The 27,818-nt window shown below is 40.6% G+C and overlaps 2 protein-coding genes across 2 annotated transcripts in view; both read left to right on the top strand.

Annotated features, from left to right (window-relative positions):
* The window catches only part of RUVBL2 (RuvB like AAA ATPase 2), a 615,067-nt gene that overhangs the window by 122,911 nt on the left and 464,338 nt on the right, over positions 1-27,818 (top strand). The window lies entirely within an intron of this gene.
* The window catches only part of SHANK1 (SH3 and multiple ankyrin repeat domains 1), an 80,063-nt gene that overhangs the window by 36,226 nt on the left and 16,019 nt on the right, over positions 1-27,818 (top strand). The window contains exons 13-16 of the mRNA XM_070729710.1: positions 2,579-2,654; positions 23,383-23,465; positions 24,026-24,150; positions 26,676-26,811. Of these exons, the coding sequence (XP_070585811.1) occupies positions 2,579-2,654; positions 23,383-23,465; positions 24,026-24,150; positions 26,676-26,811 (420 nt within the window). The remainder of the gene's footprint in view (positions 1-2,578; positions 2,655-23,382; positions 23,466-24,025; positions 24,151-26,675; positions 26,812-27,818) is intronic.

Raw genomic sequence — 27,818 nt, 5'->3', positions numbered from 1 at the left:
GGAAGAGAAATGGCAAAACAGCCTTTATTGCAAGGTATTACATTAGTATTTTTCAACCCTGGCAGTTATGGATCCGTGGACTTCAGCTCCCAGAATTCTCCAGGCTGCATAGTAGGGCCTCTTTTTGTTAATTTAATTCTTTCTCTCCTCCCCTCCACCCGTTACCTTAAATTAGCATTAACACTAATACCCAATCAAAAATAATATTTAATTCCCTCCAAAGCCTTCAGAATTTATGATGTTACATGTCTTTCTGATACCTGAAAAGCATACGGGTACATTATAATATGCTGAAATACACATGTGCAAAATGTAGTTTGGCTCAGATCTATTTATCTTTCCACTATAGATTCGCTTTCAAAATGCTGGGTTTTGTTTAAAAATAAATAAATAAATAAATAAAAGGAGTTATTTGACATGAGCAGTTCCTAACAGAACGGAAACTGATTCCTTTTTTTCCATAATAGCAGCTTGGTGAAAAGAAAGAAGACAGGAACAAAAATTGGTTTCAATTGGACATCTTTTGTGGTGTTGCATTCTGCTTGAAGAATGCTGCCCTACTTATTGTAGTACAAAGTAGTATTGTTTCTGTCAGTCAGATGCACCCAAACATTTTACGAATATAAGAACACATACAACCACATCAGCTTCCAATACATAACACTTCATACTACCAAAATATTTCTTCAGTTTTGTTTTTAAATCTAATAAAAAATAATTTACTATTTTTTATTATTTTACTATTTTACTATATAGTTGTTGTTCCCCATTCATAAAATTTCATTGTAATCCAGACAATGGTAATTTTATTAGTGAATTTTCACAGCCTGGATCTGCTGATAATACTTAAAACCACAAAAAAGGTGTTATACTAAATACACAGTATTTGTCCAATATGTGATTACACTTAACACTTGAGCTACACCAGCTGCAGTGTGTGAAATGACAGCCTATACACAGATTGTGCCTTAAGGTTCACTATAGAAAGGATGCCGTTTCATAGCTGGATAATTTCAGACATGCATATGAAGCATTACTAATAGTAGCAGGGGGGAGTGATTTATATAAACTTCTATTTGATAAGTTGAGAAATTGTGACCCTTCCAGTGTCATGAACCATAATTTTCAGCAGACCAGCAAGACGCTATTGGTGATGGAAACTTCTATATAAAAATATCTGGAAAGTTATAGGCTTACCGTTCTTGCCCTATTTTGAGATGTGCTCATTCAATGACTAGTTAAAGGATCAAGAAACTGAAGGCAAGAGGAGAATTAGGGACCTCAAAGTTCTGCATGATCACTTTTTATAGATCTTTGTGGCCATCTCTGGATGTGTTGGGATTTCAATCCTTGGTCAACAGGGACTATGATTATGCTACTTAGGAATTTCTTGTCCCAATTTAGCACTAGTTAACGTCAGCCCAATTATTCTCTAAGACCATTTGAATTCACAGAGTAATTGTTGTGAGGAAAATAAAAGGGGGAAAAAGAATTAGGTATGTTTACTACCTCGAGATATTTATAAAAAATAAAATAAAGCTGGAATTTTTTAAAAAGTATTTTAAAAGGGGGATCAGGGAAGGCTAACTTAAAACCAGAAGAGTAGTTTTCTACATATAATTAAACACATTGTCTTGAGTAATTTAAAGAGATTTCTCTTTAAATTTATAGCCATTATCTCAACAGGTGCATAAATAAATCAATGTCAATCAATCAGTGTCTCTTTTTGTCCTCCTTTTGGAGTTTTATTCTTGCTGGTGTTAGGTTCTTTCCTTTTCTTTGGTGGATTAAAAACACAGGGAATATGTTCTTCCATATTTTAGACCCGAACACACTTTCTTATCATAAATAATAGCTGTTAGTGAGAACTCTGAAAAGAATAGACAAGAGTCAAAGTCCAGAATTGTTAGAATAGAATAGAATAGAATAGAATATAGAATACAATAGAATATAGAATAGAATAGAATTTTATTGGCCAAGTGTGATTGGACACACAAGGAATTTGTCTTGGTGCATATGCTCTCAACGTACATCAAAGAAAAATATACGTTTGTCAAAAATCATGTGGTACAACACCATAGCATGCAGGGTTTTGGTGTAAAGGGGTGTAGGAATTAAATTATATTAAGTGTATTGGAAGTTATATAATGATTTTCCTATGTTTTCTACTTTAGCAGGAAACTGCAAATTAGCAATGCAATGGGAGAGGGTTTAGAAAGCCCAAGAAAAGAACTTTGGCTTAAATTCAAGTATGCATTATCATTAATACTAATCATCCATGATGTCTTACAAAATATAGATGTGTGCTGGTAACTAATACTGTATAACTATTAGGGAGAAAATGCAGCAGCTTACAGGAAAGTTGGAAAGTATGCATTTGATTTCCTTTTGTTCCTTTTCTTTAACATGACCTTTTTCCATGGACATCTTTTTTCACTATGCCACTATTAGCTGCCCTAAATCTGTGCTGCCTGTGAGCAGCTACTGGAGGAAAAGTGTCCTGAACCCAGAGAAAATGCTACTTTGGTTTTTTATGCCCCTCTGCTCTAATCCCACTCCTCTCCACTTTGCTTTTCAGAGAGCCGCAGCGATAAAGCCAAACGACTCTTCAGACATTACACAGTTGGTTCCTATGACAGCTTTGATGCCCCTAGGTGAGTGAATGATCCACAAAAGTTAGACCATCTGGGGTGGTATGCAAAGTACAAATGTGTGGATATGCAGCTGATAATTCAGGAAAAAAATGGTAAATGTTAATTGTGACACCTTCCCCAACTTGATGTTTTGGAACTATAACTTTCAGAATGCTCGCTGACAAATTCTAGATATTTGCACTTCCAACATCTCTAAAGAGAACCACGTTGAAGAAGGCTAGCATGGCATATCATAAAGGTCACTATTTTCTTATGATACCATTATACACATATCCAGACCCCATTAGTTCTTTTGTATTGAACTTCAGACTCCTTTTAATATATATGGTTAAAAAAAATAAAGGGAACACTCAAATAACACATCCTAGATCTAAATGAATGAAATATTCTCTTTGAATACTTGGAGTTATATTCTGTTGTTTAAGTGTTCCATTTATTTTTTTGAGCAGTGTATTTTTCCTGCTATGGTGTCGTCTAAATATGTAGGACTTCAGTTCCCATTATCCAATGCATTTTAAAGCTATTGTGTGATTTTTATTCTGGAGGTCTTTGCAGGGGTGTCAAACTTGATTTCTTTGAGGGCTGTGTTTGACCTCAGAGGGCCAGGGTGGGTGTGGCCAGGATAGACACAGTCAGCTCAAAGTCACTCGTGTTGGTGGTGCCTGTAGTGGCCCAAGCACTCTGCCAATGAAAACAGGTTCTCAAGCTTTGTTTCCAGCTTCGACGGACTCCTGCAACCCTCTGCCAGTGAAAACCGAGCTCTATGCACGGCCCTTACAATGGCCTACTGCAACCCTCCTGAGCTCCGTTTTCCTGCAGAGGCACTGTGGGCCAGTCATTTGCTGTTTTCAGGGCATCCCCACAGGCCAGATCTAAGCAGCTGTGAGCCAGATCTGGGCCCCAGCCCTTAAGTTTGACACCCCTGGTGTAGTAGGTTCAGGAATTACTATTTGTTTGTATATTTTAGTAATTCAGTAAATCTGAAACAGCCACAGGTTGAATCGGGATATTCCATGGAGTTGATACACTTCTATACAATGTTCAAGAAAGTTTGTAAGCCTACACCTATTTCCTTGTCAGAATGCCCCCACTGAGCAAAGCAGGACTGTGCTTAATACCTTTGCGTAGGATTTCTCTGGCAGGATGATTTATGCTTGAAAAATAACCCTATAATAAGGATTTAGAGAAACTGGTCACTTACTTGTAGTCCTGGAGAATGTAGTTTGGTCACTCCTGTGAGTCATCTCATGTGATCTGTTTGCATGAGTAATAGAGTGATGTATCTAGTTTGCTCTGGTAGTGTGAATTGTGTGAACATGGGAAGGGGGTCGGAAAGGAAATATATATTGCGAAATAGGACTGCACAGTATGGTTCAGATCCTTTCTAATCTGGTGATTATGGTATATTAAATCTTCAAAAGTATCGTAAATTTAATTATGAATAATATTTTAAAAAGTAGAAACATGTATCTCTTTCAAAGCCTAAATACTAGTGAGTTAACTATTACTGTGAAATGGCAGTCTCGGGCTAGTGTCTTAAACATAATGAATTTAACATAGAAACATAGAAGATTGACGGCAGAAAAAGACCTCATGGTCCATCTCGTCTAACATTGGTCTAATGTTCGGAGCTCACCCTATCATATGAGTTAAAGCCTATAGAATTGTAAGGCTTTTTTTTTTTGGTTTCCTGAGAAAGGTTATTTTTCTTTCAGCTCCCTTTCCTTAAAACATCTTACGCTATAATGAAGAATAACTAAAAATAAGTAACATTTCTGAACAATGATCATGGTCCAGTTTCCATTTCCTCTTTCTCCTAAACTGATCAAAGCAACAGAGCTCTTCACAAATAGATATTCACTTTTTTACCCTCCCCAAAACCCTATGAAATAAGTTAGAATGCAAGTAAATGCATTCAAGACTAGCTATTGCTAACACAGTGTTTCACTGAAAATAACACCTTGTCTTATATTTTTTTTGAACCCTGAAATAAGTACTTGGCTTATTATTGCCATGCATTCAAAATCCCGATTGGGATTAGTATCAGGGGAAAATGGGGTAGTAGAAATCTTATTGCTAACTTCACTAGTTTTTCGGTAGCTTCTCAAAGGATTAGATGGCAGTTGATGGGGTAATTAAAAGATTACTTAAAATATGGGAATCACAGCACAAGTTACACTGTGCTGTGTGAATGTATAAAGTGATGCAGTATATAGGTGATATTTGTTTTTGTTTTTTTTAAAAGCATCCAGCTTTGAATTGCATATTCATAGTTATTATCTTGAGTTTTTTCTATCTCTTCCTGCTTAAATTTTGCCAGGTCCAAAATTGCTACTCAAATGTATTTGCGAGAGTTACAGGTATCATTGTCTTGTATTAACCATTTCCTTTTTTGTTTTTGGCCCATCTATTAATTTATGACCACAGCTAATAATAATTCAGACAAAGTTTTGGTAATAGCAGTGGAAAATTATTCTCCTTCCCCATCTGTAGTTTCAGAAAATGCAAAAGGAACACTTTCTTTGCTTCAAAAGAAGACTAACAAAATAGTATCTGCTCTGTTTTCACTTACATATGGAGGAGGCAGCCAATTTTTTAATTTCTGTTATTGGACTAATTACAAGAGCGCCCACTACTTCCAGATTGAGTTCTATGAATCGTTGACACAGCATTTGTAGTTTACAAAGTGCTTTATTATTTTGTACCTTGATTAGTCTCACGAGAAGCTTCTGGCTCAGCATTTGAGTGTGAGCCTCCCCACTCCATCTTCAGCATCCTGCAAGCCTGCGTGTTGGGTTTGGTAGTTGTTCTGCCACTCTATGGCTAGGCTTTTAATATTTCCCAGGTGGACCGCTCACCTTAGAAAAAGGGGCAAAAAAAATTAGGAGGGAAGAGGATTCCTATTAATAATTTTATATATTGTGGGGGGAAAACCTGCTCACTTCAACCCTAAGGGCTACTAACTAAACTCATCTTCCATTGTGAAACAATCCAAAAATCATAGATACCTTCCATAAAAATTCTTCATTGATCTGTTCCTAATCCAGATATTCATGGATTTCTGATTTCATCATTCGGGAATCTGTTGCTTTCCCAAACAGCCCCAGAGGTTTGCCTGCTCACTTGCCTAAGCAAAGACAGTGTCATTTTGTTTCCAGGTGTTTAAAAAATTCTGGCTTTAGATTCTTTCCCCTTTTCAAATGCCAAAGAACCAAAAACACAGACCCAGCATCAATATTTCTGCGCTAATCTCTCCCGTCTAAACTGCTGACTCGGCAGCTCTTTATTTCAAATTTCCCAGGAACAATGCTATATCAGGTGTTTTAGGGCACCCAGGGATGCTTAAAATGTTGACCCAGTAAATCAGATGCTGTTACTAAGTTAAATTCATAGCTGGGATGTTAGCAGAAAGCACTTTGGGGTGGACCCTCTCTGACCCATAAAAGACTATGCTCTTTTCATCTGCCCTATACCAGTGTCCTTGACACCAACCAACAAACCCAATTCAATTAATTAATTAAGAAAGGAAGAAATAGCTTCCCCTCATGTCTTTCAAATGTGCTGGCATTATAACTTTCAGTATACCCAACACATATGAAGGGTACTAGATTTGAACAACACTCAGGAAAGTGATTCTGCATACCTGCAAGCTGGATTCATACAACTTATTCCACCATGTTCAACAATGCTGTTGCTGTTGTAGAGGGATAGGATCAGTGATGGGCATCCTCAGATAATGGCAAAGTTTTGAGAATTCTGGATAATGACTGATTTTCTTCCTGCCTCCCATGCAGCAATCTAAATTCCTTACAGCACCCCAATTCTTCCCTGCAGGGAGGCGGAACGGACTAGGTGGTTCCGCCCCAGACGCCTGATGGACCCAGAGGGCTTTCAAAGGGCGCTTGGGGTTATTCCAGATGCACTTGTCCACAGTTCGGCAGAGTCTCTCGCAGTAGCCTGGAATAAGGCTGCAGCGGAGGCTCTTGACCGGATTGCGCCATTGTGACCTCTCTGTGGCACTAGAGTCGACCCCGGAGAGCTCCTTGGTTTACCGAGGAGCTCCGGGAGTTGAAACGCCAGAACAGACGTCTAGAGAAGCGATGGAGGAAGAGTAAGTCCAAATCCAATCGAACACCTTTAAGAGCTCATATTAAGACTTACAAAGTGGCTCTCAAGGTGGCAAGATGCGCGTATCATGCCACCTTGATTGCATCAGCGGAATCTCGCCCGGCCGCTCTGTTTAGGGTGACCTGCTCCCTTCTTAACCATAGGGGAGTAGGGGAGCCCTTGCAGGGCAGTGCCGAGGATTTTAACACATTTTTCGCTGATAAAGTCGCTCGGATCCGGGCGGACCTCGACTCCGATTGGATAACAGAGTCGACTGACAATGAGTCAGTCGAGGTGACTGGGGCCTGTACTTGTCCATCTGTCTGGGAAGAGTGTGATCTGGTGACACCTGATGAAGTGGACAAGGACATTGGAGCTGTGACTTCCATCACCTGTTTACTGGATCCATGTCCCTCCTGGCTGGTTTCGGCCAGCAGGGAGGTGACACGGAGCTGGATCCAGGAGATTGTCAATGCTTCTTTGGGGAGGGGGTCCTTCCCGGCTCCCTACAAGGAGGCACTTGTGTACACCCTCCTCAAGAAGCCTTCCCTGGACCCAGCCATTCTCAACATCTATCAGTCCAGTCTTCAACCTTCCCTTTATGGGGAAGGTTGTTGAGAAGGTGGTGGCACTCCAGCTCCAGCGGTCCTTGGAAGAAGCTGATTATCTAGTCCCTCAACAGTCGGGTTTCAGGCCCTGCTACAGCACGGAAACTGCTTTGGTCACAACAATGGATGATCTCCAGCGGACCCGGGACAGGGGTTTATCCTCTGTCCTGGAGCTTCTTGACCTCTCAGCGGCTTTCAATACCATCGACCATGGTATCCTTCTGCACCGGCTGGAGGGGTTGGGAGTGGGAGGCACTATTCTTCAGTGGTTCTCCTCCTACATCTCTGGTCAGTTGCAGTCGGTGTTAGTCGGGGGTCAGAGGTCACCCTCTAGGTTTCTCCCTTGTGGGGTGCCACAGTGGTCGGTCCTCTCCCCCCTGCTATTTAATATCTACATGAAACCGCTGGGTGAGATCATCCAGGGGCATGGGGTGAGGTATCATCAGTAGGCTGATGATACCCAGTTGTACATCTCCAGCCCATGTCCAGTCAGCGAAGCAGTAGAAGTGATGTGCCGGTGCCTGGAGGCTGTTAGGGTCTGGATGGGTGTCAACAGACTCAAACTCAACCCTGATAAGATGGAGTGGCTGTGGGTTTTGCCTCCCAAGGACAATTCCATCTGTCCATCCGTAACCCTGGGGGGGGAATTATTGATCCCCTCAGAGAGGGTCCGCAACTTGAGCGTCCTCCTCGAGCCACAGCTTACATTAGAAAACCATCTTTCCGCTGTGGCAAGGAGGGCGTTGCCCAGGTTCGCCTGGTGCACCAGTTGCGGCCCTAACTGGACCGGGAGTCACTGCTTACAGTCAGTCATGCCCTCATCACCTTGAGGTTCGACTACTGTAATGCTTTCTACATGGGGCTACCTTTGAAGAGTGTTCGTAAACTTCAGATCATGCAGAATGCAGCTGCGAGAGCAATCATGGGCTTCCCTAGGTATGCGCATGTTACACCAACACTCCACAGTCTGCATTGGTTGCCAATCAGTTTCCAGTCACAATTCAAAGTGTTGGTTATGACCTATAAAGCCCTTCATGGCATCGGACCAGAATATCTCCGGGACCGCCTTCTGCTGCACAAATCCCAGTGACCGGTTAGGTCCCAAAGAGTTGGCCTTCTTCGGGTCCCGTCGACCAAACAATGTCGTCTGGTGGGACCCAGGGGAAGAGCCTTCTCTGTGGCAGCCCTGACCCTCTGGAATTAACTCTCCCCAGAGATCAGGATTGCCCCCACCCTCCTTGCCTTTCGTAAACTCCTTAAAACCCACCTCTGTCATCAGGCATGGGGAAATTGATTCCCCTGGGCCGTTTCGGTTTTATGTATGGTTTGTATGAGATGTATGGTTGTTTTTTATACTAAGGGTTTTAAATTGTTTTAATCATTGGATTTGTAATGTTTTGTGTTGTGAGCCTTCGGAGAAGGGCGACATACAAATCTAATAAATAATAATAAAATAATAATAATTGGTTAAAATTGGCGCCACTTCATTAGAGCAGCAGTCTCCAACCAGTGGTCCGTGGACCACTGAATGCCTTGAGAAAATTTTGATGGTCTGCAGAAAAATTATTTGCATTTTTTATATTGCACTAAATCAGGGGTCCTCAGACTACAGCCCCTGGGCTGGATACTTGCAATGAATGTTTATGTTGCTGCAGAGTCTGCCCCATTGGGGTCTTTTTGCACAGAGGGGGGCAGAAATTATGACTTGGTGTCTGTTTCAGCCTCCTGGTGTGGGACTTTGGGTGAAGGCTGGGGGGAAGTGCTGCTATTGGCCAAGAGCCAGAGGGCCTTGTTCCAGTGGGACTGCTTCATGGCCTGGAACTGGCTGACCACCTCAGCCCACTAAGCCTGCAGGTGCCGGTACCTAACCTTGCACTTCTGCAGGTCTTCCCTTTGCTTGGAAAGCCTATGCTTGTAGTCTTCAATAAGATGATTCTGTTGAATCTCCTTCTTGGTCAGATCCAATTTGAACTGAGCCAGCTGTTTGGCCAACTCTCATGGTGGTTGCTTAGCTCCAGCAACTGCTTCCTATTATGACCCTAAGGAGCCCTAGTGGGTAGGCAAGGAGTGGAGTGAAGGGGAGAGTAGAGGCTGGCAAGGTGTCCCTTGATGTGAGTGACATTGATTTGACCACGCCCACCCAGTCCCATGACCATCTAGCTATGCTCATCCAGCTGGTCATTAGGCAGATTATATTAGTGATCCGTGGGATTTAAAATTATGAATTTTGTGGTCGTTGAGATCCAAAAGTTTGGTGACTCCTGCATTAGAAAACATAGACTATTTACGGGACTGCCTCCTCCCTCATACTTCATTGCGGCCAGTAAGGGCCCACAGAGTCGGCCTTCTCCAGGTCCTGTCTGCCAAACAATGTCAGTTGGTGGGACCTCAGGGAAGAGCCTTCTCTGTGGCCACTCCGACCCTATGGAATCAACTGCCCCCAGAGATTTGCATTATCTCCTCCCTACCGTAAAACTGTTAAAACCTGGCTTTTCCGGCAGGCCTGGAATTAAGACTGATTGTTGCAAGTATGGTTTTATAATAAATAATAATAATAATAATAATGATAATAATAATAATAATTTATTAGATTTGTATGCCGCCCCTCTCCGAAGACTCAGGGCGGCTCACAACAAAACGTGTGATTTTAGTGATGTTTTTAAATTGTTTTTTTACTTAGATTGTTTTTATACCTGTTGTTATCCATTCAGAGTCCATTTGGAGTGAGCAGCATATAAATTAATTAAATAAATAAACAAATGAACAAACAAACAAATAAATAAGGCAGTACTGAACACAAAAGGCTCCTTTAAACTTGAAACTGCTTCCACAGTGGAGCAAATGATGCTAATTTTATTGTCCCTCTTACTTGAAAAGATTGTTGTAGATTGTTTTCAACTAACCTAAACTAAAAGTCCTGTAGAAACGCTCCAATCTAAGTTTATAGACTTTACGCCAGCCCACAAATGATAAGAATCAAGCAGTAGAGCCAGAACCTCCAAAGGTTGAAGTGACCCAAATCCAAATCTGTATTTATCTGACAAACTTTAACTGGTTTAACTGGCCACACAGCTTTTCACAAGGAATCTTATATTTTACATGGGCAAGGATGCATCTTGGGCAGGTATGGGGAGAAAAATGAGAATTTGAGCTAAGGAAACAAATAATTAAAAAAAGGCTTCATGTTGTTTTCCCCTAATAACAATCCTCCGAGAAGTATTATAACTTTTTGTATAAAGTATTGTTTGTCTTCAAATACACTGAGGCATCTACCTAAGATTTAATGCTCATTTTTAAAAGTCATGCAAGCTATATTAGAAACAGGATCAAGATATTTACCTATTTAAATTAAATTACCATAGTATCTTAGGGAAGATTGCCATTTTATATTCTTCCCTTATTCTATTGTCCTACATGCTAACCAGAGGAAGACAAATTATTTAATTCTGTTGGTAATACAGCACTGATCTGCAGTAAATCAACAAGGATTTGTGATTCCCAAACATGATGAATAACTGTAGGTGTGTGTGTATATAATGGGATATACAGTATTTATCTATATGTACATACACATATGCAAGCATATTCATGGATAAACACTGGTCAAAAGCCATATTCCAACTTGATAAATTAATATTAATTTGGTTAGTAATTGATTAGAATTGTGTATAAGACAATCTCTCACTGCCGTTAATAGACTTATCTCCACCTCCCCCCAAATCCATGGCCTTAATTTTTCTAGTCTGCTAGTTTTTAGTTAAAAACTAAAGAGTGCCTCATTTCTCCAAATACAAAACAATTATTCCCACTTCAGAGATAACTGAATAGGAGAAACCCTGTCTTCCTTTTATTTACTGTAATTTATTTACCATGTAATTTATATGTCACTTTAACCCAAATAAGATTTGAAACAGCCGAGTGATTAAATATTTTGGGTAAATACAGTAATTAAAACAAATGTAAAATTTCTCCCAATTCCCCACATCTGTCTGTCTGTCTCGAGAAATTCTGCCCACCCAGCACTAATTCTCTTCTTAGCAGCCTTCAGCCCCCCCAAAAGGTTCCCATCTCTACCCCATATTTCATACTTGACTAGGAAACTCTGGTGCTAATGCCCATCTAGCCTATTGTCACTCGTATCTTCCTTTGTGACCACATGCTGTTAGAAAGATGTTCTGGTGCCGTTTTCTATCACCAGCATCTCTTCCCCCCCCCCCCTTTTAACAGCCCTTGATTCCCAACTGTGACTCTGTTTCAATTCACAGTCTTCCACAGTTCAGTTTGGACTCCACCACTACACTCCCACCCTTCCTGTCCTGCTGGGTCCTTCTGTTCTGCTCTTGCTCCCTAGTGAACTCAGTTATTCCGAGCCTCTAAGTCTCTGATGCTCCAATTTGGCTGTGCTGCAATTCTCTCCTTTTGGCAAATGTCCTTGAGCTCTGCAAGCAGGAAGTATGTCCCAGACTCAGCTGGCTTTCAATCTGAAAGCAGGATCACTTCAGCCAGAGCTCTCAGTTGCGATGCTTCAGGGTCTGCATATCCTATGCAACCACACCCCTCCAGCTTTTCAACACAGGGCTTGCATGATTGCTGCCTGGAGGGTTACCTACCAGGGCCAAGTAATCCCAGAACTTTCCAAGGCAGCAGCAACCTTTGCTCTCAGCCAAACATTGAAGATGGAACATACCAGGGGGCCAGCAGCCACTTGAGCCATTTGGGCAGCACCATGAGGCCAGAGGATCCTGGGTGAGTGGGCAGGGTTTGAAGCCAGTGGGGAGGGGAAAATGCAAGAGTATGGGGTGGGGAGGGAGAGAGGTCTACAATAAGTGCTTTGGAGAAGGGGCAAAGTAGCGGGAGACATTTCCCCTTTCAACAGTATTGACTAATTTTTCTTAAGTGTTCTTATCTTATACTGTAAACAGTATGAACAAAATTGGAAGGAAAGGCGGGTGGAGGGAGGACTTGCATGTAAGGGAAGAGGATAGTACAGTAATCTGGAAATGAGAAGAGTTGAAACTAAAAAATGTAATAAGGGCAAATTAGGAAATCAGGAAAGTTGCTTGTGTGTGGGAAAGAGGAAAAGGTGAGAATGAACATTTTTTGACAGCTTGTGCATCTTATATTAGTAAGGACTGTGCATTAATTCTTCACAATGCAAGAGAGATTACTGAGCATTATGCCAGTATGATGAATGCAAATACAATGCATTTTTTGTTTTGTCCCATGCATCAGTTCAATTGCTATGTCAGATGCAGGTATCAATTCACTTTTATTAATTAGATTATTTGTCTAGCATATATTCTAACAGTCGAGGGTGATATATAGCTGGCAACTCCTCCAGTTTTCACACAACAGTAGCCCAGTAAAGCAATCTGAGAGATGGTGACTGACCCAGGGTCACCTCAGGAGCATCTGAGGTTGAGAGTAGACTTGAACCTTTGTCCCTTCTTACTCCAGCATTTTAATCAGTATACACATTTGCTTTCATTTGTTCTCTTCCTGAAATGTTTCTAGCTGTTTTTTTTTTTGTGAATCACACTTGCTGCTGTTTAGAGATAAGCCCTGGCTTTGTGAGGATAAACATTTACCTGAAATGCTGCAGAGGAAAAACATTTGGGATGGTGTACTAGCAGAAAATTGTCCAGAGAAGAATGTATTAAGCCAATGCTGGCTCTATTATTAGGCACAACAAGCTCTCTTTCTCAAGTTCTGTTATTTCTTAATTATTAGAGCTTCGTTATCTACATTTGTATGAAATGTGAAGTTTTTGCGTAGCCTGAATGATAATTATCATTGTTAATAAACATATCATAGTTCTTTTGATGAGTTCACTTTGTCTATATATCGTATGTATCCCCATACACACAATATATAGACAAAGATTGTACATAAGATTATGTACACATTACTGTATGTAAATGTTATATACATTTCATTGCTCATCCATGGACATTCATGCTTGCAGTATTGTAGAAATGATAAGGTATATTTCCTCATTGATTTATAAAAAATGTACATTGTTCCTTTCTCCAAGCAAATGCATTGTTAGCTTTAGCTCTCCGAACCCTTTTCTGGTGAAAGCTGTTTTAATTTATCAGATCTGCAGCTGCTTCTAAAACATCTGTATAAAGCATTTTAGAGAGGTTTTATTTCAAATGCTTGCATTTAGGACTAGGGTATCTGAATTATCTTTTCTATTCTGTCTCCAAGAATGTAGTATATTTTGAAGGCATCTTCTCTCATTTGGTTCTGTAACCACAAATCAAGAACTAGATTATTCTTTGGTAGCCTTACAAGGAAGTTTGTTTTAAGTCATCAGCTCGCCAATCACTTAATGTTTTCCTCATCTCAGCCGATATACTTTCTGGTAGGTTAGCATTCTATGACTTTGCCAAAATGTCATTCCTTAAAAAAATCCAAAAACATCCTTGCATCAAGATTTCCAGAAAAAAATCCATTCAGATGAGGAAAAATTCTCTTAGGAATCTGGTTGTTTATATGTATGAATAATGTGCATAGATATATATTTAGCCCCAAAGTAGAAATTGAACGTGGTTCCAACGGAAGGAGAAGTGCTAAAGAAGATTCTCGATTGTGCAGAAATGAATAGATTGACAATGAAGATTAAAGATAAAAAAGATTCTGAATATTATAAAATACGGATGAAATTTTGTGTGGTTAGATAAGAAATTTAATTAGAAAAGAGATTGAACAAAGATTAAAAAGAAAAGGGGGGATCAGAAGTATTATGATTAACCCAGGTTACGAGAATATTAGGGAGGCAGCACTGATAAAGGTCCAAGATTAATTCTAATGTTAGATTGAAAATAATAACATGAGCTTTGGCAAAACTGTAAGAATGCAGAAAGAAACTGCCAGTCTGTTTCAATAACCAACTATTAGGATTAGAGACATTTCACTCAGGGAAGGGTAAAGAAATAAGATGAAATAGGAAGGTAGGAGATAGAGGGTGGAGAAGGGGGAGAGAAAGAAACTAGATGGGATAGGAAAAGAGGGAAGGAAAGGAGGGTTGAGTGAAAAGATAAAGGAAGTTCAGACTGGCAGACACTGATAAGAAATGATTTAGACTGAACTCAAAGCAAGGTATTTTGTGTGATTTTTTTTACTACGCTTTGTTTATGGTGATATAAACATTTGATGTATGGAGGGGGGGAAATTAAAAACTTTATGGGAAGACATCTTTACAGGAGTAAGAATTACATGTTTTGGGTATGTGAAATTGTGTCTGAAGATTGTTCTCTGAGAAGAAGAGTAATGTAAGATAAAGGAAAGTAAGATTTTTACTAATAGGAATGGTTCATAAACCCTACCAACTTCAGGATAGTTTACTCCCAAATATATCTCCACAGAACTATAACTCAGGATAACAATTTAATGTGCCTTTCTGTTTGAAGATAAATCTCATTCCAGAAACCTGCTATCAACTTCTGAAATCAAACATTTAGAGCTAGGCTATAGCACTATGTAGGCAATATAACTATAAAACCCGTTGCTCAAAAATAAGGCCAGTGTCATTCCTGACCTATGTGCCATGATCTTTGCAGAAAGCGTCTACCACAGAATCTGTCAAGATATAAGAAGTGCAACAAGATTCCCTAGATCAGTGATTTTCAACCTTTTTTGAGCCGCAGCACATTTTTTACATTTACGAAACCCGGGGGCATATTGAGGGGGGGGGGAAAAGCTAAAAAACGTTTGGACAAAAAAATTCTTTTTCTCTCTTCCTCCCCTTCGCTCTATTTCTTTCTCCCTCCATCTTTCTCTCCCTTCCTTCCTCTTTCTCTCTCTCTCCATCCCTCTTTCTTTCTCTCCCTTCCTTCCTCTCTTTTTTGCTCTCTTTCTCTCCCTCCCTACGTCCCTCTATGTCTTTCTCTCTCCTTCCCTCCCTCTCTCTCTTTCTCTTTCTCTCTCTCTCTCTCTCTTTCTCTTCTTTCTGTCTCTCTTGCTTTCTTTCTCTCTTGTTCTTTCTCTCTCTCGCTCTTTCTCTCTCTTGCTTTCTTTTTCTTTCTCTCTTGCTTTCTCTCTCTCTTGCTTTCTTTCTCTCTTGCTTTCTCTCTCTCTTGCTTTCTTTCTCTCTTGCTTTCTCTCTCTCTTGCTTTCTTTCTCTCTTGCTTTCTTTCTCTCTTGCTTTCTTTCTCTCTGAGCTTCGCGGCACACCTGACCATGTCTCACGGCACACTAGTGTGCCACGGCACACTGGTTGAAAAACACTGCCCTAGATAATGCTAAGCTATTATCAGACCTTATTCTGAAAATAGTAAAGTAGAATAAGACCGTTCACAAGCTGGCCTTTATTGCATTCAGTGGAGATTTTTGATACTAACTCCCTTAGCTCCAAGAAAAGCTAGACTTTTATCACTCTGCCTCATTAACAAAATTTTATAAGGTGTCTGGGTGACAGCACTTTCATTTATAACCTTCTTTGATTTTTCTCTTACCAGGAAAGGGAAAAAAACCCATTAAGAAGGAAAAGATGAAATACATTCACAATGTCTTTCAGTCAGTAGTACAAGATGCTAGCTATCCATCTGGATGGATCTGCTGCCAGAATTGGCACAGTTGCTTCGCAGGAAAGAGCCTTGACTGCTAGACTAGATTTAGGTCTCTCAACAGAAGTCAGACAACCACAGTTCCTGAGATGGTTGTTCATAAAAAGAGCCTTTAAAACTAAAACTCTCTCCCTGTGTGATGTAAAATTCCTAGAGCTGGAGGGATGGTTTATTTTCCCACAGAATTTAGGCAGAACCTCAACAGGGGGTTGCATTTGACCTTACTCGGTTCAGATGCTTGGCAAGGTCAAGGTTGGGGAGTCTTTGGTTGAATGATTACTGTATAGGCATGCAGGCTGGAAAATGGAGGTGGTTGTTACCAATTGAATGACCCAAAGGAGATACATTAAAAGACTCTTGAACTTTTTCTTTGCAGGGAGCAGCTTTGTGGGAGGCATATGATTGGTTGATCTCTGGTTTTGTGATGAATTAAGGCAGAAAAGGGTAGATTAGTATTCTGGCTGTGCAAACTGCCCAATAGATGCTTCTGAGAAATCCACAGCAGGGCAGTTAGTTGCAAGCATAGCCGGAGCAGTTTTTTTCAGCCAGATGTTGCCCTCACTGATTGAACAAAATGGGGAGAGTATAGTTCAGCATGTCTAGGACCCAGGATAAGTTATTTTATTGCATGAGTAGCAGATACAGAAAATACAGTACGTATATCTATCAATTCTGTGCCACCTGAATTTCTTCATTTGTCTGTCCTATTCCACCTTTGTAATGAAATATTATCAAAACGACTAGGAAACAAAACTTATTTTATTTTAGGAACATTTACCTAGCTTAGTGTAAACCTGAATGTAGGAAAGGAGACTGCATTTATTTGTCTTTTTCTAACCTATGGCAAAGGTGAATGACTTATGGTGGAAATCAATTCTTGCCTGCAAGTTACACAGTAGTGTGGAACAAGAGTTGGGGGCTGTGCACACGCGACTCTTCCGAAAGAAGCGCTCTGCTCGTGCTCCGAGGAACTCACACCCTCTTTCTCACAGCCGAGCTGAGCTGGCTGGCCTGCCCGCCCGCTTCCTGCAGTGCCGTGGCGTCGCCGGGTGCTCCTTGTGCGCAAGGGGTTAAGCAAGCGTGCCGGCTAGTCGGCGTGCGCTCTCCCGCTCGCTCCGGTGGCGGCGTTGGAGTAGGTTTCTGCTGCCAACGAACAAGGCCGGCCGGTTGGCCTGCCTGTCCCCCTACTCTTCTCCGTCGTCGCCGCCTCGTCCTCTTCCCCGCGGTGCCATGATGTGAGTATGGTGCAGCCCTCCCGCCGCCGCTGCTACTGCTGCTATTGCGCCCCCCGCCCGCCTCCCCATTCCACCGCGCGCCCCTAGAATGTGGCTGGGCCCCACGGCGGCGGCGGCAGCGGCTGGGAGCCTGGGATCGCGGCGGCAGCAGCAGAGCCATGGCCCGCTACGACGGCGGCGGGAACCAGCAGCAACAGCCGGCCCTCTCGTCGAGTTGGCCGGCCTTGGGGCCCCGGCGCCGGAGCGTCTGGTACATCTACAGGTACGGTGGGAGATGGAGGAGCACGCCGATCGGCAAGCATCCGGCCGTGGGGGCCCGGCTCGCGCGGCTGCTGCGGCGGCGAATGCTCGGTCTCCCCTCCCCAAGCCAGTTGTCATTCACGCTTCGCGGGCCCCTCGCCTGCGCCCCATTCATCCCTTCGCCTCGCGCCCGCCCTCCGCAGCCCATTCACCGCCCGCGCGCCCGCCATTCATGCAGCCATTCAGTCAACCATCCAGCGCAGCTGCCGGCTCGGCTCCCAGCTCGCGCCCTCCACGCAGAGCACTCCCCCCCCCCCTTCCCCAACCTACTCTATGCATCCGGCCATTCAACCTGCGCGTGCCCGCCCGGATGGATGGATGGATAGCGAGTGGGATACGCGGGGTGGGGGTGCAGGAGAGATGCTGGCGGTGTGTGATGGGTTGAAGGTGCTTGCCAGAGATGTTAGGTATGTGAGCGCGCGTTCATATTGTGGTTGGGGGATGGGGTGGGGGTGGGTATTAATATGCCTCTTCTGGAAAGGAGTCCGTGTGTTCTGGGTGTGCGTCAGTAAGGATGCTTGCATGTACAGATGCAGCTCTGCATATGGATCAGGATTGTTGGGTGTTTTCGGAGCCTTAGAATTTTTGCCTCTGTAGAGGAGGTTTGAAAATGTATGGGAATGGCTGGCATGGTGTCTATATGGAGGTGTGCTTTTTGCATGAAGACTTAGAAAGGCGGAAAGCAATCTAATAATCGATTCTGGGTGTTTGCTGTGGTGTGGCCATGCATCCATATATGCCTGTGAAGGCTTTGTGTGTGTGTGTGTATGAACATCTGTGGGTGTGTATCTGCAGCTGGGCATGTATGGGTGCCATTCGCTGTATGCAGGTTTGCTGTTGATTAATGCTGTTGTCTAAACTATTTAATATTCTGAGACTATTGTGAACAAGAAATGAAAATATGCCTGTACCTATCTGATATTCATGCATTACATCCTCTCTGCATACTCTCTGTATTGTTTTAACCTTTGTAGTGGGACATAAAAGCTTGAACAGCAAGTCTGTAAAGCATGATATGCTCAATGCTATAAATGTATTAAAATATGTTTTTTATTGTGCATATGTGTGCATAAAGGCAGCACGTTTCCATAAACTTTCTATATCATCATGCAAGATATCATGTTTCTGTGTGCTTATATACAGTTCTATGTGTATGTTCTCATCTATGTCTGTGGGCATCTGAAGATGTGCTTAGTGATTGTGTTTGTGTGTGTGTGTGTGTAACATATTTTTGCTGATAATGAAATTATATACAGTACACAGATATATATATATTTGGACGATACCTTTCTGGTACTTTGTTGTATTCAATCAGATGTCATGTGCTGATTCTTGCATGTATATTTTAAATGTGAATTTCTTTCCCCTAACCCCCACATAACTTAATATGCAACTTTATGCAGGCCTGCATTGACATTTGAATATGACACAATCCATACATGCTCAGATTTATAGTACATTAATGTTATCTTTGAATACATAAACCAACCTCTTCACATTTTTCATCTAATGATGGAAGATAGCACTTTTCCATTTTAATTAGAAGGTCGAGATTCCAGATCCTTTTACACTTAGACTGCATTGTTGAAGACTGCAGCGGCAGGAAGCTCATCTGGTTGTATCCTAGATTGGACCCTTGAGAATGGAGAGTTTCTAAGGCCTTGTTCAACAAGGATTCACTGCATATGACTCCATCAGAAATGGAAAGCTAGCCTATCAGTTGCAGTTTGCGGTGCTACATCAGGATACTGAGGTGATGTGTCTAAATACATGCGGCCTGGAGGACTTTTTAATGAAAACTCACCAACCTATTTGCAAAACTTCTCTAGTTCCATGATACACCCCCTTCAAACCATGATTCTCCAGAGGTTGCCGAGGTTGAAGAAGTTGCTGACTTTAGATCCCATCAACTTTGAGCTATCAGACCTGCAGTGAGGATACAGTGAATTATGATTCAGAGACACCAGAAAGTCCTAAAATTCCCCATTACAAAATTGATTGTGGTGCAAAAGGGAAAAAAAACTTGCCTTGGTACTCATGTTCCATGTATATCACCAGAATTTCATAGTCGCTTGCTTTTTCCTCCTGTTTTTATAGAAGCCATCACTGTAAGAAAGATCCAAAGGATTTCCCAGAGATATCTCATGGAAACCCATAAAGAAGTAGAGATTGGAATTATTGTTTGTTTCTTGTTAAATTTCGGAAATTCTTGGGGCATGTTAAGCATTAGTTGATATTGGGTGAGGTTTTAAGACACTTGACAAATCACATGTTTGTTCACTTCTGAACATAGTAGTTATGCTGTTGTGTATGTCGCTTTATTTATTTATTTATTTAACCAAATGTATAGTCCACCCTTCTCTAGTGGACTCACTGGATAATATATTAGTTTTCTTCAACCTGATACCATTGAAAACTCTAGGAGTTATAATCTGGAGATTTCTGGAGATGCCAGATTGGGAGAGTTAAGAGTTGTTCCGTTCACTACAACTAATCATGCTCTCTGTCCAGGAAATCTCATTTCTTTGCAACAGTTCCTGCCTATGTGAGACAGTGTTAGGCCCTTTATAGAAATATCTCTGTAAGTGAAATATATCTGAGAAGGAGGACATATGTGCATATCTGCATAAATTAGGAAGTCTGCATCCTTCCATTTCTTATTCACTTCATATACTAGCTTTTTGAATCTGTTGTTTGCCCCAATACTATGTTTTGATGCAGATTCAAGAAAATATTTATAAGATGACTGCAAACTTGTTATCTACTAAGCAAATATAGTCTGGTGGGTATGGATTTGTTATGCATAACGTTGAGAAATTATGTTTAATTGACCCTAACTCCCCTTTATAGACCAGAATAATTAGTCCTTCAGTATAGGATCTTAAGAGAGTTATTGACCAATCTAAGTCTTAAGACCATCATTTAAGTTTAATACAACTTACTGTATAAGTAATAGGTATTAAAGAGATTTAGTAAAATTCCCTATTGATACACACAATCAAAATGCATCAGTAGAGCAAAAGAAGCTTTTCATAAGAGTAATTTTTTAAGAAATCAGGGGTTTGGTGATTTAAATCTGGTGTTGATTATCTTCTCCTGAGATTTAATTCAGTTGCTACTTAGTCTTTTCTAACTTTCAACACATGTACATATTTCATTCATTCTTTAACTACTTACTACTTGGCAGCTTGAAGTTCCTTCTTACTTTTCAAGTTAATCCTATTTATTCACAATTTGGGGTTTTTTTTAGATTTCTGTCATCTTTGTCTTGCCTGTTCTAGAATCTATACAATTTCTTACCTTCCATGCTTGTATTACATTTAAGTTGTTTCAGAAATCATGTATAGGTATCCTAAAGTTATGACCACAATTGAGGCTAAAATTTCTGTGAAAACATTTGTTAAGTGAATTTTGCCCCACTTTATGACTTTTCTTCAGTTTTAAGTGAATCCGGCTTACCCATTGACTTCGTTAGTCTGAAGGTTGTCCATTTAAATATGAGCCAACAGTGTGCAGCAGCTGTCAAAAAAGCCAACACAGTTCTAGGCTGCATTAACAGAGGGATAGAATAAAAGATCACGTGAAGTGTTAATACCACTTTATAAGGCCTTAGTAAGGCCACACTTGGAATACTGCATTCAGTTTTGGTTGCCACAATGCAAAAAAGAATATTGAGACTCTAGAAAAAGTGCACAGAAGAACAACAAAGATGATTAGGGGACTGGAGGCTAAAACATATGAAGAACGGTTGCAGGAACTGGGCATGGCTAGTTTAATGAAAAGTAGGACCAGGGGAGACATGAGAGCAGTCTTCCAGTATTTCAGGGTTGCCACAAAGAAGGAGTCAATCTATTCTCCAAAGCACCTGAGGGTAGAACAAGAAGCAATGGGTGGAAATTAAACAAGGAGAGAAGTAACTTAGAACTAAGGAGGAATTTCCTGACAGTCAGAACGGTTGATCAGTGGAACAGCTTGCCTCCAGAAGTTGTGAATGCTCCAACACTGGAGGTTTTTAAGCAGATGTTGGATAACCATCTGTCAGAAGTAGTGTAGGGCTTCCTGCCTAAGCAGTGGGTTGGACTAGAAGACCTCCAAGGTCCCTTCCAACTCTGTTGTTGTTGTTGTTGTTGTGTAGCAAAAGGTGATCACATGACTGTAGGATATTACAACCATTATAAATATGATTTGTTTGCTAGGTGTCTGGATTTTGATCATGTGACCGGATGTACAATGGTCACAAGTGAAAAATGGTGACAAGTCACTTTTTTTAGTGCCATTGCAATTTTAAATGGTCACTAAGTGAACTCTTGTAAGTTGACAACCACCTGCACAGAGTGAATTCATTTAGATTATTATATTATTAACAGTTTATGAATATCTGATTTTTAAATTTTTAATAATTTGAAAAAATAATGCATTAATTATACAAATAAATATGAGCAGAAATAAGTATAGCATGGGTAATTCACAAGCCTACTAGCTGTTATAGCCTGCAAAATTGTTGATGTTATTCTTTTGGATAACATCAGGTAGGCCGAAGAAGAAGAAGGAAGAAGCAAAAGCAAAAATACTAAAAAGTTATTTTATATGGATTGTAGATTTTGTATAGTTTAGTGGGTGACATTCTGGTACAACATAGGGGTTTTCAGACATAGTTGTTTATAAAAAAACAATGTAGCATATATAAGATGACTAGCAGCTGGAATTCACGCTAGCAAAGGGAAACTTTATGGACCTGGAACGAAATCTGATGCCTTGAAAAAACTTGCAGTGCTGATCGTTGCCACTCCAATTGTAGAATGGCACTTAAACAACTAGTGCCCCTGGATTCCGGTCAATCTGTTCTATGCTGAAAACTATTTGTCTGTTCTTTGAGAGAATACCAACTTTGATCACACAGTGAGGCAACTAAGTACCATGCTTTTTTTTCTGTGCTGTGGATTTCATCAGTGACTTAAAGCTTTTTTTTTTTTTGCTGTACTTTATGCTTTTACATGGAGTGATGCACATTATATTTGAAAGTTTGGAGCCCTGTAAAAGAGTAGGGGATGTGCACTGTTCGTAAAAGCTATATCTGCAACCAGAGCAAGTGGCTGTCTGAACTGATTGCATTGCTTTTGCATAATTGAGAGTAGGAGATGTAAAGGGAAGTGCAATACCAAAAATATACACTACTATATTCTGTGTTTTACAATTGTTTCCTGGAGCAGCAAACTAGATTTCCTGTATTCAGCGACATCACATTATAAATGCATTATATTACAATTTTTATATTAGACACCCTACTTACTTTAGTAGTAAAGTCTTATGCAATATATAATATATTTGAAGTAAGATTGTGGTTACTTGTTATGTATGTATTACTAAAGCTATATGTTATACACCTTGCACAGTATTTCTCAAGTAGGCAGTAAGCAGACACTCCTGTATGATGATAGCTGTTTTTGCAATGAGGGTATAATGCTTGCATCTTGTTTTGGGGAGACTCTTTAAGACTTCCAGTGTTTCCTCCCTGGGTAATGAGCAAGTAGAGTATTTTTACTTGCAGTGTGGGGCTTAATGCAGCCAAAATTCTTACCGTGTCTTTGGAATTCTGGCCAAAGCAATGCTGTCTTCATTGGCTCTGGCCCACAGATGCTATTGTTACAGAGAGCAGGCGGCTGCTATGTTTGCACTGTCAGGGCTTAGTATAGGGAAGAGGAAGAAGAGAGATTTAGAGCCTGCAAGCTGTGCAGACCTGGTACACCAAAAATTACCTGCACAAATGATGCTATCTATGTTGGCAACCTGTGAGTGACACAGGACCCATATATTATATTATTCTGATTCTTTGTACGCTGGGAAAGTCTGAATTGAGAATTCCCTTTATGTGACTCCTAACCTGTCATATCATTTCTTTCTTTCACAGTGATTACATCATTAAAGAGAAGACAGTGCTGCTTCAGAAGAAGGACAACGAAGGATTTGGCTTTGTGCTAAGAGGGGCGAAGGGTGAGAGGGGGGCTTAAGGTCATCCTTGGTAACTAGGGTTGTCCCTAGCTGTTTTGACTGATCATGCAGAGGGACATGTTTCCACAGCTGTTCCCCACCAACCTAAAAGCTTAACAGCAATTTTGTATGTCTCTAGGTAGAGCCGATAAAGAATAAATAGTTCCCATTGGAACCATGTCCTTTCCCCCTAGATGTTGTGGAGCTATCAGCAGATGCGTCTGGATCAACAGAAATGGGTGCAAAATGTGACTGCATGGTTTTCTAACAAAGGTGTCCAAATTGGTGGTTGGCTAGAACCTTTCCTTTTCTCCCAGATAACATGTGGAGTTCCATGTTGGATACTCAAAATGAGGGGACAAAGGTTTTGTGCATGTGCTCTGAGGCAGTAGAAACAGATTTGTATGCTTGACACAAATTTGATTCCATTTCCTAGAAGGTTGGTATGACAGAATTCCAAAGCCAGATTCCAAAACTATGCACTTTCTATTGGCTGTACGTTTTCCCAGCTTCCCAAGGACTCATTTCCAGATGCAGCCTTTCACACCTCTCTCTCTTTACAGCGCAGACCCCAATTGAGGAGTTCACTCCCACACCTGCTTTTCCTGCTCTACAGTACCTGGAATCAGTGGATGAAGGAGGTGTGGCGTGGCGAGCTGGTCTCCGCATGGGTGATTTTCTCATTGAGGTAATGGCTTGGCACAATGCTGATACTCCTCTTTGGACTTCTTTGTACAAAATTTTAGTATTACAGTGTTCCCTCGATTTCCGCGGGGGATACGTTCTGAGACCGCCTGCGAAAGTCGAATTTCCGCAAAGTAGAGATGCGAAAGTAAATATACCATTTTTGGCTATGGACAGTATCACAAACCATCCCTTAACACTTTAACCCCCTAAATTACCATTTCCCATTCCCTTAACAACCATTTACTCACCATTATTACTGGTACTCACCATTGAATAAGACACTTAGTGATCCTGATATTTATAAACATAATTATTTATTAACAATAAAAAAAATTGTTATTTACAGTATTTGCAAAAATTATTAGTTTGCCGATGACATATGACGTCATTGGGTGGGAAAAACCGTGGTATAGGGAAGAAAGCCGCAAAGTGTTTTTTAATTAATATTTTTTGAAAAACCGTGGTATAGGCTATTCGCGAAGTTTGAACCCGCGAAAATCGAGGGAACACTGTATTAGAAAATAAACTATGGATTTTCAGTAAGATAATGTCAGAATGTGGTTGCTGTTTGATATAAAGTATCATACAGTTTTATTCTCTGTGATGGAGTGGATGTGAATTTTAAAAAAAACCCGCAGAAAGGTTTGTTCTGGTTAAGCTTACAAAGCATTTGGAATTGTCCCAGAATTTGGAAGAGACAACAAAATGTGGATCTCATAACAAAAGATAATTCCCCAAACAACAGATGGTTCTCATATGAAATGGATGAGGAAGTAACACACTGGGAGAAAATATGCCCATGTCACACCAACACTCCGCAGTCTGCATTGGTTGCTGATCAGTTTCCGGTCACAATTCAAAGTGTTGGTTATGACCTATAAAGCCCTTCATGGCATCGGACCAGATTACCTCAGGGACCGCCTTCTGCCGCACGAATCCCAGTGGCCAGTTAGGTCCCACAGAGTGGGTCTTCCCCGGGTCCCGTCAACTAAGCAATGCCGCTTGGCGGGACCCAGGAGAAGAGCCTTCTCTGTGGCGGCCCTGGCCCTCTGGAACCAACTCCCCCCAGAGATTAGAATTGCCCCCAGCCTCCTTGCCTTTCGAAAGCTACTTAAAACCCACCTCTGCCGCCAGGCATGGGGGAATTAAGACTTTTTTCTCTCCCTAGGCCGTTACAACTGTATACATGGTATGTTTGTATGTATGTTTGGTTTTTATATATTAAGGAGTTTTAATTTGCTTTTAGTATTGGATTTTATTGTATATTTTCATGATTGTTGTTAGCCACCCCGAGTTTTCGGAGATGGGCGGCATATAAATGCAATAAAACTAAACTAAACTAATATTTGAGAAAAGATGAGATTGGCTAAGTTTTGATGGTTTGGTCAAGTACTGTTGAAAGGTATAACTGATCAAATAATATTTGAAGGTGTGGGAAATGTAATCATTTGGAGCATCACAAGGTGTCCATAGAGAGGGGCGGCATACAAATCCAATAAATAAATAAAATAAAATAAAGGCAGGAGATACCACACGGGAATCCTACCTCAATTTCTCTCAAATTCGCACCTGACTACTTTGCATAGCTGTGTAAACGTATAGCAAATGAAGTTACACACACACATTTGTTTCTTTGTGACTAAATATAGACATGCTGACTGGGGAATTCTGGGAGCTGAAATCCTTGTATCTTAGAGTTCCTAAGGTTAAGAAAAGCTGCTCTATATAAAAAAGAATAATGCAGGTGCTTTCCAGCTTTTAGTACAATAGTGTTATATGTATTGACACAAATATGTGGACATATATCATTGCTTATTTGATCAGCTGTATCAGATCCCAAATTTTAAAAAGAATCCCGCCACTCTTTGGTTACTATTTCCCTGGTGTGGTTTCTGTTTACCTCCCTGAAAGTATACAATTGGCAATAGCTACTAGTGAGGTGCCTTTTGTGTAGGGTTATAATGCTTCATAAGGGATATGAATTAATCTATGGATTCTGAAAATTCATGTTTTTCATTACGTCCTTTCTACACACTCATGCATGATCCTCTCACCAACAAGAATTGATATAAAGAAAACGAATGTTGGATCAGACATAGAATTTCATTCTATCTACTTCCAGACCTTTATTTTCTCACAATGTAAAGCCATTTATCCTTCTTCCATTAGGAGGCAGTGCTAGCAATAGACTACCCTGTAATGTGGAAGTTTCGAAAGGATAAATAACATCTTTTGATGGATTTTCCTTTGGTGAATCAGCCTTATTTAACATAACCTAAACCAAAAGTAACTGCTGGTGGTTTTGTTAAATTAATCCTTTCAATTAATTGCACATTGGGTGAAGAGGTTGCACAGAATAATTCACTTTGTTCTGTGCAGAGTCATTAGAATACATGGCAAGGAACTAGTAAGTGCAAAGAGAAATGAGATAACAAAGGCTCATGATTCAAAAATGACAATATTGAGGTATTCCCTGCCATCCCCAAAACTCCACACCCACATGGATAATGTCAGTTTTTGTTTCAGGTAAATGGACAAAATGTGGTAAAAGTTGGTCACAGGCAAGTTGTCAATATGATTCGACAAGGGGGCAACAACTTGATGGTGAAAGTTGTCATGGTAACACGGAATCCTGAGATGGAGGAGGCCATGAGGAAGAAAGGTACCATTCTGAGATTATCCTTGTTGTCTTCGGGAAAAGTGACTTAATAGGTGTGTGTTATCCGGGGGGGGGGGGGGAGGTTGGATTTGGAAGCAGGGGAGAGAGCTGCTACGCATGCAGAAAGGATTAACTATGACATCTTGCAATATAGTCTTAATTGGGAAAAAATTCTTAGCTGGAAGAGCCAATGGAAATAGTAGAGTAGCCTAGAGTAGGCCACAGCAAGAGAGGTGGCAAATAAATTTAATCAATAAATAACAAGTAGGGGGTGGGTTATTTGTTTATTTATTTATTTATTTATTTATTTTATTTATTTATTGGACTTTTATGCTACCTCTCTCCGAGGACTCGGGGTGGCTCACAACATACAACTATTTATATGGCAAATTCCTATATATGTTTGAGATTTTCTACATAGTCAATGGGCTTAAGCAGTAAGGATGTTTTTCTGTTAATATTTACTACCTCAAGCATTAAAGTTAATGGTTTTACTGGGAGGGTGTTAATATGTCTTCAGAAAGGGATAGACAGTACGCAGGGATGGGGATCCTGTGGATTTTTACTACAATACCTTTATCCTTTATTATTGACCCATGTGGTTGAAGCTGCTTTAAATTCAACTTCAGTCCCAACTGAAAGGCCATTGGTTAATTCATTGAATCTGCTTTAGAACTTTTAGAGGCTTTTAAGTAGTGCACTGCTCCAGGATATTGTAGACATTTAACTCTTTAGTGCCTTTACTCCTTAGCCATGAAAGCCAGCATGGTGATCTTGCGCAAATCACTTTTTCTCATCCCAATTCACCTAACACAGTTTTTGTTGTGGGGAAAACAGGAAAAGGAAGATAAGTCGGATATGTTCATCATCTTGAGTTATTTGTAAAAATAATAAAGGCAGGATACAAATAAATAAAAAAAAACATTTCTTTAGAAGCAAGAAGCTACATCTTTAAATGGATAAGAAGCACTGCCTTACTGCTATTCCAGGAATTAATATTCCTGTTTTGA

Source organism: Erythrolamprus reginae, chromosome Z, assembly GCF_031021105.1.
Source record: "Erythrolamprus reginae isolate rEryReg1 chromosome Z, rEryReg1.hap1, whole genome shotgun sequence".
Classification (NCBI taxonomy): domain Eukaryota; kingdom Metazoa; phylum Chordata; class Lepidosauria; order Squamata; family Dipsadidae; genus Erythrolamprus; species Erythrolamprus reginae.
The sequence above is the reverse complement of the archived record's forward strand: the minus strand, read 5'-3'. Positions and strand labels throughout refer to the sequence as shown.